Source organism: Bos indicus x Bos taurus, chromosome 8 (genome assembly GCF_003369695.1).
Source record: "Bos indicus x Bos taurus breed Angus x Brahman F1 hybrid chromosome 8, Bos_hybrid_MaternalHap_v2.0, whole genome shotgun sequence".
Taxonomy (NCBI): domain Eukaryota; kingdom Metazoa; phylum Chordata; class Mammalia; order Artiodactyla; family Bovidae; genus Bos; species Bos indicus x Bos taurus.
This window is the reverse complement of record NC_040083.1, coordinates 28,482,124-28,496,076: the sequence shown is the minus strand read 5'-3', so window position 1 is coordinate 28,496,076 and position 13,953 is coordinate 28,482,124. Positions and strand designations below refer to the sequence as shown.

At 35.3% G+C, this 13,953-nt stretch overlaps 1 protein-coding gene across 6 annotated transcripts in view; it reads left to right on the top strand.

Moving 5' to 3' along the window:
* The window catches only part of CCDC171 (coiled-coil domain containing 171), a 341,520-nt gene that overhangs the window by 22,017 nt on the left and 305,550 nt on the right, over positions 1 to 13,953 (top strand). For 5 of the 6 annotated variants that reach the window (XM_027549190.1, XM_027549194.1, XM_027549191.1 and 2 more), the window contains 3 exons: positions 1,409 to 1,583; positions 6,990 to 7,180; positions 9,721 to 9,852. In XM_027549190.1, the coding sequence (XP_027404991.1) occupies positions 1,409 to 1,583; positions 6,990 to 7,180; positions 9,721 to 9,852 (498 nt within the window). The remainder of the gene's footprint in view (positions 1 to 1,408; positions 1,584 to 6,989; positions 7,181 to 9,720; positions 9,853 to 13,953) is intronic. The other variant, XM_027549195.1, reaches the window with a different exon arrangement.

Genomic DNA, 13,953 nt, shown 5'->3' with positions numbered 1-13,953 from the left:
TGCTACTAAGGGTAGACTGAGAGAGGGACAAATACCCTGGCTTCTCCTTTCCTGTCCTCAGGTACAGCACAGTGCCTCTTATTGACTCAGACTCTTGAGAAGCCATGGTCAAGTCATCATGGCCCGTGTAGTTCCTGGAATACAGAGCAGTGTGGAGAAGGATAGGGGGTGGAGTGGGTCTGAGCGCAAACAGGTAAATGACTGGCATAACTGGGAATGCCCAGATGTTAACAGCTTTATTCCTGAGGGATGGAGTGATTCTGAAATTAATGGAGTTACCTTGAATGTGTAATTAAGGTTTTATTTTTTCATTAACTTACTATATTAAAAGATAATTATAGATTCTTATTTTGTGAGTGTAAGTGTGAAGTTGTTATTTTTAAAACATTTTTTAAATGAAAATTATTTTTTATATGCTAGAAAGAGTGTAACTCCTTCTGTGTTCTACATATTAACAGCGACACAGCTACTTAACGGTAATTTCTGATGTTGCCCTTTAGAAATTCTTTTTGTCATTTCTTCTTTCTTAGTAATTGAACCATTATTTCTAGCCTGATATAGTGGCTCTGTGCTTTCCTTTATAATAACGTTCTCTCTCATCTGCCATCTCTTTCTCTCCCTCCAGCAATAAGTAATTTTGATTTTCTTTGAACTATCATAATATTTTTACCTCTTTTGTAAAACTAATCCCTTATGCTTTTCTATAGTATTTCATTACTTGTGATCAAGAGCTCTATAATGTTTGTTTTTATACTTTCACTGTACTTGAGATATAGCAAGTATTTAATATCATTTAATGAATCTTTGTTTAGATCACAGAATTTAAGAGTGGGAAGGGACTTTATAAATCATCTGGTTCAAACTCTTGCAAATAGTAGATAAATTAGATATTTGTTTATTAAAACACCTGCAGAATTGGTACTTTTATTACTTTATGCTCTATCAGTAATATCATAATCAAGAGAAATAATATAGATAATATTTATCAATATTTATCAAGTAAATATTTATAAAATATTTAGCTTCTTGGTTTCAATTATGGATTAGAAAGGAAGGAGAGAATGAATTTTTAAATGCTTACTATATGTCATGCCTTTTTTACATATGACTATTTCTGATTAAAACCTTTTAACTTCTCTTTATTTTGGATACGAAGTTCATATAAGAATTTTTTTCATTTTAATTTTTGTTCTTTAGTGGATTCTCTAGAATAAGAAAATTAATCAGTGTTATTTGATAGGTTAGTGCTTCTTTTCCAGTCTTTTAGGAAGTAACAATGTGTAAATTCTTGTCTTATAAATATTACAGAAACAAATTTCTGTGTTAATTTAAGTGTTTGAGTACACGGTCTCATAATCTTGGAGACATGTTTTAACATTGGTTCATGATATCAGAAATCTGCTTTTAGCTGGCAAGCTATGAGAGCCAGATTGCCAAGCTGCGATCCGAGGTTGAAAAAGGAGAGGCGTTGCGACAAAGTCTGGAGTACGACCTGGCTGTTGCTAGAAAGGAAGCTGGACTCGGAAGACGGGCTGCTGAAGAAAGGCTAGCTGAGGCACACAGGATACAAGAAAAACTCTGTGGTAAACTACTTCTGTTTCTTTCCATGTTTAGGGTTGTAATGTCATTGTATATCATTGCTCCCTGTTGTGTATGGATTCCGTATAAGAGCAGAGGTATGACTGGCTTTGGATAGACAGACTTTGCTGTTGTGTGTATGCTTTCTGGCAATTATGTGAACATTCATTTACTTGACATTAATGTTTTTGTATATGTATAGAAAGAGGTTCAAAATTCTGTTACTCACTTTGTAGAGCACTTGTTCCATGAACAATCAGTAGAATCAAATAGAGATTTAAAAAAGAATTATGGGCTTCCTGTCCCATATAATCTGAAACAGAATCTCTAGCCTCAGAGAATCTATATGTTCAAGAAGCATTGCAGCTGATTTGTTGATTAGCCAGGTATAGGAACCACAGAGTATAATATATGTAAAGAAATGTGCCTAGCTATGTGTATGACTTATAACCAGCACCTGGGTCATGGAATGGAAAATTATCAAAGTCTTCCACATAGATGACTGCTATCCTGATTTTTAATAGCAGGAAATTAATTTATTTTGCCTCCTTTTTGTACTTTATAGGAAAGGAATCATAGAGTATGTACTCTTTTGTGTCTGGCTGCTTTCCCTCGACACTGTGTTCATGAGTTCATCCTATTGTCATATGAACTTAATATTGATGTTTAATACTATATAGTGTGAACATACCACACTTATATTCATCCATTTTTGTTGACAGTGGTAGTGGGTAGTGTTTAGTTTTTGGTTATTAAGAATAGTGTTTCCCTGAACATTCTTATACTCAGTTAATTTTAATGAAGAGAACACTGAACATGAATTCATAAGATTTAGATTTAGGTCCTGATTCTGCCACATACTGATACTTGAAACTAAACAGTTTTAAAAATGAAATGAGAAAACAAAAGTGCTTTGTTAATTGCATGGACTCAACAAATGTCAAAGTTATAGTATTATAAAGCTTACTATCCTTAGTCTTGGTCTGGCCATTGGTCAAAGATAATTTTGATTACCTTTGACATTTAATTACTACACTACTGTCTGACAGTTAGGATTATAAGACTTGAAAGGCACCAGATATACAAGTTAATGACTTCTATTTAATTATGAAGAAATTGAAGTCCAGGAAAGATGGAAAGTTACTTGCCCAAAGTCAGGTGATTTCAACACACATTTCGCAGAGGAAGATAGAATTCCAGTAGTCACATGAAAAATGCTTCCCCTCACTTGTCATCAGGGAAATACATATTAAAATCACACTGACTGTCACTGCATAGACATCAGATGGCTTCAGAAATGACTGTCAATACCAAATATGTTCAGATACAGAGCAACTGGAACTCTTTCTTATATTTGGTTAGTGAGAAAGTGAAATGGTACAACTACTTTAGAAAAAAACTTGGCAATTTCTTTTAAAATAAGCATATTATTTTCTCCAATGACCCAGAAGTTTCACTCTTTGGTATTTTCTCTGAGAAACATTTGTCCACAAAAGACTTGTATAAGAATTTCATAGCAGCTCTATTTATGACAGCCCCAAATTGGAGAAAAACCTTAAATGTCCATTAACAAAAGAAGAAAACATTTTTGTATATTCATTGGATAAAATACTGCTCAGCAATAAAAATGAACTAACTCTTGATACATTCAATAACTTGAATGAACCTCAAGAATATTATGCTGAGTGAAATTTTACACAGAATATGACTTCTTGTATGATTCCATTATATAAAATTCTAGGACAGAAAAAACTATTTGTTGTTGAAAAAAATCAGAACAATGGTTACCTTTAGGATGGGTTGGTGGGGGGGACTGACTCGAAAAAGGTAGGGGGAAATTTTCAGATTGAAGGAAATGTTCTTTATTTTGATAAGGGTTTGGGCTACATTAGTGTATGCACTTATCAAATCTCTTTGAATGGTACACTTAAGATTAATCAATTTCACTATATGTAAATTTTACCTGCAAAATAATTGAATTATATATTTTAATTCTAATTATTGATATGAATGCTCAGTTATTCAGGATTGAAATTTACTTTTATTTGCACCTTGTTTTGAAATGTATAAGAACTATGATGGTTTGATGGATGGAGAAAATGAATGCATGCATGGATAGATGTATGGATGAATGTGTAAAGAATATATATATGGCAAAATGTTAAGCATAGAATCTAGTCTGAAGTTCATAGGTGTTCATTGTACAATACTCTGTTACTCTAAACCTTATTTTTCAAAATTTTTGTGATAAAATATTAAGGGTAGAGTAGGAAAAAACCTAATGAATTTATGGGATTTTAAAAGAGATAAACTCATAATGATTGAGAGAGGAGACAAGACAAGAGAGAAAATATTGGAAGTTGAAAAACAAGTGGACGAAGGATAACTGACTTAGCAGACTTAAGATGTCAGAATCCTAAGCCCCAGTAAAATAAAGGAGGTTAGTTAATAGCTGTTTGCTCTAGAACCACATATGTTCTTAGATGCCCTTCCCACGAGCCTGCTGTTCTGGGATTGCTCCCACTTCCTAGTGTAGATTGGGGGCTTAATATCTGGAGAAGATAAAATACAGGGTTTCCAGACTGGCAAAACCAGGAAGATAACATACTACTACTGAATACTGAGGGTCTATTGCTTCTAGATTCTTTTTTCTATTGACTTTCCCAAAAGTAAGCCTTGAGATTACTACACTCCGTGTGGGAACTTGGAAGACCCTTCCATGGGTCATCTGACCAAGCTAAGAGAAAAACCTAATGATAGTGAGGTAGGGAGTTTCCTTCCCACATTTATCAGAACACGGTTATCAGCTTCTGTCCTCAAGCTCAGAATCTGGGCAATAGTTATGTGAGTATATAAAAGATGTGCCACCCTTATAGTTATGCTTAATTGGGAACAGATAACCAAGAATTAGCAGATACTTGGGGAAATCCTCTAAAACGGAGTGAAAAGCATTAATCTGGAAGAATCAAAAACTCTGCCAGGAGCAGATTTAACAAATAAGCATTATTAATACCCTCACAGCTGAAAAAGAATATGGTCTGTCCAAGGTATAAGAACTGGGGGATGTAAAGAAAATAAAAGCCTCTTAGAAATTAAAAATATGAAGTCAGAAATGAAAAATGGCAACAAAAGCACTGGAAGATGAAGGTGGGAAAAATTTCCCCAAATTAGAGACAAAGGTAGAAAGATGAAAGAGAAAAGGCAAGAAACTTTGAGGACCAGTCTGAATAGTGGATGATCTTGAAAGAGATAAGAGAGAAAGCAGAAAGGGATAAATGATCAATGAAATTACTTAAAAAGAAAACACCTCAGAACTGAAAGATATGAATTACCATATTGAAAGGGCCCACTGAATATTTACCACAGTGGAAGAAAATAGACCCACGTGAAGTCATGCTGCTACTGCTACTGCTAAGTCGTGTCAGTCGTGTCCGACTCTGTGTGACCCCATAGACGGCAGCCCACCAGGCTCCTCTGTCCCTGGGATTCTCCAGGCAAGACACGTGAAGGCACAGCATTATGAAATTCCAGAAAATAGAGACAAAGTAAAGATTCTAAAGCTTTCAGAGAGAAAAGAAAAGGAAAGAAAAATAAGCCATTTGCAAAGGAACAGGAATCAAAATGGCCTTAAATTTACTTGCAATACAGGATGCTAAACTTGTAACTGAATGGGAGGGAGACTTTTTGTGTCTTTTAAATAACTTTTGTATTTTGAACCCTTTGAATACATGATCCATTTAAAACACAAATATAATTAGAAATAATACTACAAATAGTGTTTTTTTTTTTTTTGGTTTGTTTAACAAGTATAGTTCAGTTGCTCAGTTGTGTCCCACTCTTTGCGACCCCATGGACTGCGACCCCAAGCACGCCAGGCTTCCCTGTCCATCACTGGTACTCCCGTGTTATCTTTACAGCAATGTAACTAGGAGGCACTTTATTCCCACTGAGTGTTAGAGAGTCAGAGAGGTTTAATCACGTGGTAGGTGGTGAAGACAGACCTGGAAGCCTTTCATTACTTCTTTTCTAGATGCTGAAACAGAACAGCAGCCATAGTGAGTTCGGAAGTGATAGTTATTGTTGAGTTAATACTAGGATGGGAGGTTGAGCCTAACTTTAGGGGAGCAAAGAGTTCTAGTTTTAAGGTTCACAACCTCAATTTTGTGATGGTCTTAAGTATGAGATATGCCACAAGTATTGTTTGCCAAGTCAAAAATCAAAATTTGTAATCTATCAAGTCTTTTAAAAAAGAGGGTGTGGAGAAAAGGGAACCCTCTTACACTGTTGGTGGGAATGCAAACTAGTACAGCCACTATGGAGAACAGTGTGGAGATTCCTTAAAAAACTGGAAATAGAACTGCCTAATGATCCAGCAATCCCACTGCTGGGCATACACACTGAGGAAACCAGAAGGGAAAGAGACACGTGTACCCCAATGTTCATCACAGCACTGTTTATAATAGCCAGGACATGGAAGCAACCTAGATGCCCATCAGCAGATGAATGGATAAGAAAGCTGTGGTACATATACACAATGGAGTATTACTCAGCCATTAAAAAGAAGACATTTGAATCAGTTCTAATGAGGTGGATGAAACTGGAGCCTATTATACAGAGTGAAGTAAGCCAGAAAGAAAAACACCAATACAGTATACTAATGCATATATATGGAATTTAGAAAGATGGTAACAATAACCCTATATATGAGACAGCAAAAGAGACACTGATGTATAGAACAGTCTTTTGGACTCTGTGGGAGAGGGAGAGGGTGGGATGATTTGGGAGAATGGCATTGAAATACGTATAATATCATATATGAAACGAGTCGCCAGTCCAGGTTCAATGCACGATACTGGATGCTTGGGGCTGGTGCACTGGGACGACCCAGAGGGATGGTACGGGGAGGGAGGAGGGAGGAGGGTTCAGGATGGGGAACACATGTATACCTGTGGCGGATTCATTTCGATATTTGGCAAAACCAATACAATATTGTAAAGTTTAAAAATAAGATAAAATTAAAAAAAAAAAAGAAAAGAAAAAAAAACTAAGAGAAAAAAAAGAGTATCCAGTTTTTTTTTTAACTGTCTTTTAAAAAAAAAAAAACATTTATTTTCTTGAATAGGAGAAAAAACATTTGAGTTGCAGCTGGTGCACCTAAACTTGGATGTGCTCTAGGAATATGTCATAACCAATTCATGGCAAAATCACCTCTGTCTGGAGGGGAAGAAGAGATTGAGAATATATAAAATAGGTTCTGGGACAGGAACTTTTCAATGTAGACTGGTATGAAGTGGTTAAATGTTTTAAGATGATATTGTAAATGAAATCAGCTCTAGTGCCTAGGTTTTTGAGCTCCTATGTTTTAATTTGTGGTTGTAAATATACCTGTTATTCTTTTATATTTTTAATAGCTCAGAATGTAGAACTTCAGGGAAAGGCAAATGAGATCGAGAAAGCATTCCAGATTTCCCAGCAGAAATGGAAAGAAGAGTGCAGAAGATTTGAACATGATTTGGAAGAAAGGGACAATATAATTCAAAATTGCCATCAGGAATATGATTTACTTACGAAAGAAAAAAGCAGACTAGAGAAAACTCTACAGGTAAATATTTCATGAAGAAATTCTTCTGTATTTAATATTCATTGATATGTATTATTGGAGAAGGCAATGGCACCCCACTCCAGTACTCTTGCCTGGAAAATCCATGGACGGAGGAGCCTGGTAAGCTTCAGACCACGGGGTCGCTAAGAGTCGGACACAACTGAGCGACTTCACTTTCACTTTTCCCTTTCATGCATTGGAGAAGGAAATAGCAACCCACTCCAGTGTTCTTGCCTGGAGAATCCCAGGGACGGGGGAGCCTGGTGGGCTGCCGTCTGTGGGATCGCACAGAGTCAGACACGACTGAAGCGACTTAGCAGCAGCAGCAGATATGTATTATGGGCTTCCCTTGTAATTCAGTCAGTAAAGAATCTGTCTGCAATGCAGGAGATCTGGGTTTGATTCCTGGGTCAGGAAGATCCCCTGGAGAAGGAAATGGCAACCTACTCCAGTATTCTTGCTTGGAGAATCCCATTGACAGAGGAGCCTGGCAGGCTACAGTCCATGGGGTTGCAAGAGTCGGATACAACTTATATGTATTATACATTATTTGAAGTTATCTTTGGGAAGGAAAATGCCAGAAAGCAAGCAAATCTGATTTCCTCTTTACTCCTCCCAACTCCTTTCCTCTCTCCCTTTCTTCTTTTTTTTAGGGTCATATTTGCAGGTCTGTTTTGTAATATGCTTTAGCAATATGTGAGTATATATACTGTTTCTTTTGTGAAAAACAGTTTGAGTTCTCTGATCAAAATTTTAAAAAAACCCACTTATGTGGGAATATTGTAAGAAGATAAGAACCCACAATCCTTTTGGTCTAGCAGCATGAAAAGTTGGAATTTTAGAAATGTGGGTCCTAGATTTTGACCTGAATATACAATAAACACAGAAAAATTTGTATATATCTGATATAAACTTCATTATATATGTAGAGTACATTGTATATGGCATGGTAGGTGAAATATATGGCCTTTTACTGAAATTATTGTGAGCTATTTATCCTCCCATTTTTTTGTTCTTTTTTAGTTTCTAAAGTAAAAGCATGGTTTAAAGTTGAAGTTGCCACTCACCTAAAAGATTTTGAATTGTTTGTGTTTGCCATTTTTTTTCAACTACCAATTTAAATTAAAAAAAAAAAATGTGGTAAAAATGCTTTCCATTTACCAAGGGTGTAAATGACTTTCAGAATACTGGAAATAAATCTTCACTAAAAATAATTTTACAAATGCATTTGCCAAATGTAAAAGTTTTAGCACAATGGTTCCCTTCCATTGTCAGCATGTCTCCTTTTGATTTCCTGCTTGCTAACAGTCACAGTTGTCTCTTCTATTTACTGTAATATTCTTAGACTCTGGAACGGGGCCAGACATAGACAAGGGTTGCATTAGTATTTGAATGAGGGGAGTTTAGTGACAGCTGGAACTACGAGTTCCTGGGCTGCTCTATATAAACTGCCCCTCGTAAAATGTCTTAGAATTACGGGGAAAGGAGAGAAATGGTGGCAGCATTCCTTATAGTCAGTCAGCTTGCATCTCGGATCTCTTATGGATCTTGATGTGATCTTGAGCATCTGTTTGGTAGGAGAACTTTGATTTTACACGATTGGCTTTGAACTAATCTGCATGGAGACCTTTGGGAATAAAGAGGAGTCACTGTTTTCCTCTAAGGGGAAAAGGTCTCAAGGCTCTCCCTGTTGGCTTTCCAGTAGTGTTGGGAGGGCAGTCTTTACTTTGCAGATCCATGCTACAGTTTATAAGGACAGGGGAGGTTTTCCCTCTCTCTCACATAAACCACAGAATCTTTCTCCTTGTGTTAATGCAGATTGAGTTTTAAACCCTACAGTTTAGAAACTTGGGCTTCTCAGGAAACCTGCATTTTATACTTCTAATGTTTTGAACCAAATTAGATCCTGTAAATGTAGCTCAACTAAGAAAATCACTCAAGAAAAGCATCTTGCAAATACTGCTTATCTGTAGAACAAGAAATTAGTTAATAGTCCAGACCTAAAAATGTTTTATTTCATTTTTCAAATATTTGATATTCATAGGAAATTAGAGCTTTCCATATTATCTCCTTTACATACAGATTTACATATAGATTACATATATGCCCGACAGTCTACTTTGTTTTTGTCTTTTTATCAGGATGCATTTTGTTCAGTCCCCTGCAGCTAAGTTTTTTGGAAAGATTGGTTTAAATATCTATATTTAACATCTGTATTTATATCTATCTGTATCTATCAATACTGTATCTATATCTACCTGTATCTATCAATATCTGTATCTATATCTACCTGTATCTATCATTATATGGATTACATATATGAAATGTGGCTTGAATTAAATGGGTAATCATAGCTTCTTATTCAGATATTATTCTGATTGTCAAAATATAATCATTCTATTAATTCTTTTAACATAAATTGTAGTGAGTTTTAATAGTCTATGGGTAAGGAAAGCCCTTTTTATGTTTAAATTGTGGATGAAGGAAGAAAGGTAACTTTTATTGATCAACTAGTAAAGCAAGATTTTATTCATGTAAAGGAAGCGTTGGAAAAACATCAGGAGGAGAAGAATGAGATGGAGTCTCATATCAGAGAGACAGCATTGGAGGAGCTTAGATTACAAGCAGAACAATGGGAAGCAGAGAGAAGAGAGTTACAATTTATAGTCCAGGTATTTAAAAATAATAATTCAGATCCTTCAATATGTCTTTTTAGTGCTTATGATATTAAAATTTACATTAGTGAGATAATTGACTCGCCTACTCAAGGAGAAAATAATTCGTAGAAAGCCATGTTTCATTTGTAGTTACGTGACAATATGGGCAACTGGTTCAAAAAGATACTATTAGAATTAGAGTCAGGTGACTTCCATTGCATAAATTATTTGATTTTTAAAGGACATATATACACTTGGCATTTGGTTTTCCAGTTTAAAATGGGAGACTATTAGCAGTCTTTAATAACATAAAGAAATAGAATAGTTAGATTTTGGATATTAAAAGATGCTTACAAATCATATAGTAATACTCTCTTTTGAACTCTCTTTAAGAAGTGCAAATTTTTAATCATGTTCTTTTAACCCTTTCCCTGCCAACACACAATGCAATTTGAAAATCACTGGTTTTATCTAATAATTTCCGTTATAGATGAGCAGACTGCAGTTTGTGATTTAGTCATATCATAGACTGAGCAATTAGTGTGGGAAAAGATTATAAGTCTCCAGATTCTTACTTCTGTGTATATTGCATATCTTTAGGACATTCTATAAATTACTTTGAAGGAGAGTTAGGAGAAATTAAAACTGTTCATTCACTAATCAACCAATGTAAAATTTCAAATAAATTTCCATCATTTCTTCTATTAATTTGTGATAAGACAGTTTTTCTACACAAAATGATATTGAAATGTAGTCTTCATATAGATGTCAAAGGTATGTGTTCTTTACAGAATGAAAAATGTTCACCTAAAAGAAATTTTACAGTTGCTTTTTGTGTTAGGAAAAGTTTTATAAGACGAAAGTGGCCCCAAACCTGTAGAGAATAGGAGGCACCTATTTCTTTAAGAGTGAAATCTGGCAGTAAACAGTGGAAGTACTGAATTTGTTGCATATGTAAGTGTTGAGAATACCAACGGTATCACATATTTCCCAAACCTTTGTTCCTTGGGCAATGCTTTTCTTCCCAGTCACTCCCTCTGTGAAATCTGTAAAGATAGTTACTCTTTAGACCTCTTGGTATTTTTAGAGTCTGCTTGTAATTTTATAGTTAGTCCTCTCATTCAGTCAGTCACTTGTTCCTTTATTCATTCCCTAAGTACTTGCTAACTTCCTGCTGTGGGTCCTGAGGATATAAAATTGATTAAAATATGATTTCTTTCCTAAAGGATCTTTCAACATGGAGAGGCATATAAAGAGAGGAGAAAATATTGTAATATAATACAATTTTAAAGAAAATGCTATGGGGTCATAAAAGAGAAATGAATTTCCTGGGAGTTTGGGGGAAATTTATCACAGAGCAGAGGGCATTTGAGCTGTTATTGATAATTGTCTTCATGGTTACCTAAAACAAACTAGTACACATAAGTAAATGAAAATAACCTCTTTATTTTTGAATACTCAGAAATTTCCACTACTACCAGTCAGAAGCCCCAAATTTATAAAATATATTGCAGAGACCTATATTTAAATGTGTAGATGATATGATTTTAATACAGTTTCCTGATCAATCCTCTAAACCTCACATGAAATGTATATGGTTCAATCAGACTTTATATTATGAAGTATTAAGGGAATTTGGAATTCTTTGTCAATCTTTAATTATCATGTGTGGGAAGAATAGGAATATATTCCTTAGGTTACTACCACCTGTGAGATAGATTTTTTTGTATTCCATAACTGAAATGTTCAGAACTCTGTCTCTTAATTCCTTGGCCTTTTTATTTTAACAAAAGAAAACTGCTTTTCCTTTTATAAAGCAAGCTTAGAAATCTTTTAGATTTTAAAAAAGTCTTTTTTTTTTTTTTAAACAACTTGATTGAGGGCTAGATGAAAATTCTCTCCTCTCTCTATTGGCTGTTGATGGGTTTAGGTTTCATCCTATAATTAAGTGTTAGTATCACATAGTGTTCTTTTGTGTAACTCTCCAAGGGAATTCAGTTTTTAAAATAAGTTTAAAAAAAACCTCAATGAAGCCCCATCTTAAACAGACAAAGCTGGTACAATATTTCTCTCATCTGGGCTTTAGAATTCAGGCTTGTATAAAAGAAAAATCTTAATTTTATGCCATGTCTCCTTTCTTACCCAGTATTGAAGTGATAAATAGAGGTGTACTTCTCTGGAATATTAATGGGGATTTTTAATTGAGTTATCTCATTTTAAAAAAGCGTTTTTCATTTTTTTAAATTCATGTCCTCTTTTGATAAACATAAAAATTCCATGCTTCTCTTGGCATTCTTTGAAATTTCAAAACAAAGCAAAGCCATAGTAATTTTAGAATGACGTAATATTTGATCTTGGGAAAATGTTATTTTATGTTTTGCTTCTATTTATTTAAATTGTTTATGTGTTTGTTTCTGCAGTAGCAGTGAAAACTTTGAGGATGCTTATTAGCCATGAGCTTTACTACTGTAGGCAGTGTGAGACATGCAGTGGTAAATTGCCACGTTCTTTCCTTTGTCATTTTTATAGTTTACTTCAATGTATAACTTATCAGTAGAATTAAAAGCATTTAGAAGATGAATGTATGTTTTCATATTTATTTTATTTCCAAAATTCTGTAACTAAGCCAGGGAATAAAGTGACCCTTTCCTCATTCACTGGCTAAATTTGATTTATATATCTAGTGATCAAGTGAGGTGAGAGCTTGTGATGGCAGAGGAGCGTGGGAAATGTTCATTGAAAATAATACCACAGACTGAAGGCGGAAGAGGAAGAGTTGGGGGTGGTGGTAAAGGAAGATATCAGACTAGGTGTGGGATCAGATTGGGCATCTGTCAGTGGGATGTGTGCTAAGACAGCAGTTAGGGATGGGGTATACAGCATGTCAGCATGACCGGGTAAGTGCAGCTGTGATCCAGGGACAACTTGGAGTTTGTTGCATGGAAAGGAAGTATTTCAGAATTTTGTCTTAAATGATCTAGGGTAGCAAGGAGTTTTTCTTTGTAGTTTCCTGGGAAACCGTCCACTGGTGCTCTGTGTAAGCAAATGATGTAGAAAGTGAGTCTGGCGCTGGTACTGCCTGTTATTTCCAAACATTCTTTAATAGTCAATTATATCTTATCAATAGTCAAACATATATCAATGTAAGTCAAACATATCTTATATCAATATATCAGTGCTATGCTATGCTAAGTCACTTCAGTCGTGTCCGACTCTGTGCGACCCCATAGACGGCAGCCCACCAGGCTCCCCCCGTCCCTGGGATTCTCCAGGCAAGAACACTGGAGTGGGTTGCCATTTCCTTCTCCAATGCATGAAAGTGAAAAGTGAAAGTGAAGTCGCTCAGTCGTGTCCGACTCCCAGCGACCCCATGGATTGCAGCCTAACAGGCTCCTCCGTCCATGGGATTTTCCAAGCAAGAGTACTGGAGTGGGGTGCTATTGCCTTCTCCGCAATATATCAATATCTTATATCAATGGTCAAACGTATCTTAATAGTCAATTTATAGAATTAAAATACATTGTTCTCATTGTAAAAATGCCTCCAATATAAGGGAACTTTAAAACAGAAAGTAGAGGTCTGCCCTATTACTCTGCCCACTCCAGTCCTACCCCTCATCTAAGGGTATATAAACATATAATTACTTAAATATGCCTCAGTAATACTCGGTGTCCATCTTTTAATTCTTGCGTTATTCTTGTAGTGCTTGCGAGCTTTTCTGTTACGTTTCTGTTTTCCTAATACGTTTAACAAATTCCTTATTGATCTATATTTTATTTCCTTCAAAATTTTTTGCTTTACTTTAAAATGAATGATTCACCAACATCCTTGCCTGTGTCTTCGGGCTGTCATACAAGTGATTCACCTGTGTAAATGCCTAGAAGTATAATTGCTGAATCTTCACGTTTTATAACTGTGATAGGTATTACATAAAGTTACCAGTGAGCACTGTTTTTGATTGTTGAACTGTGCTGACTTTGGGGATTTAGAGAGATAACCATGTACTGGACTAAGGTTGTAACTATATCTATGTTATTTTATTTCATAGGTTAGGAAGGAGGAGTACTTTAACTCTGATATGTTCTAACTATTTGAATCCTTCAGACTTGAAACCTT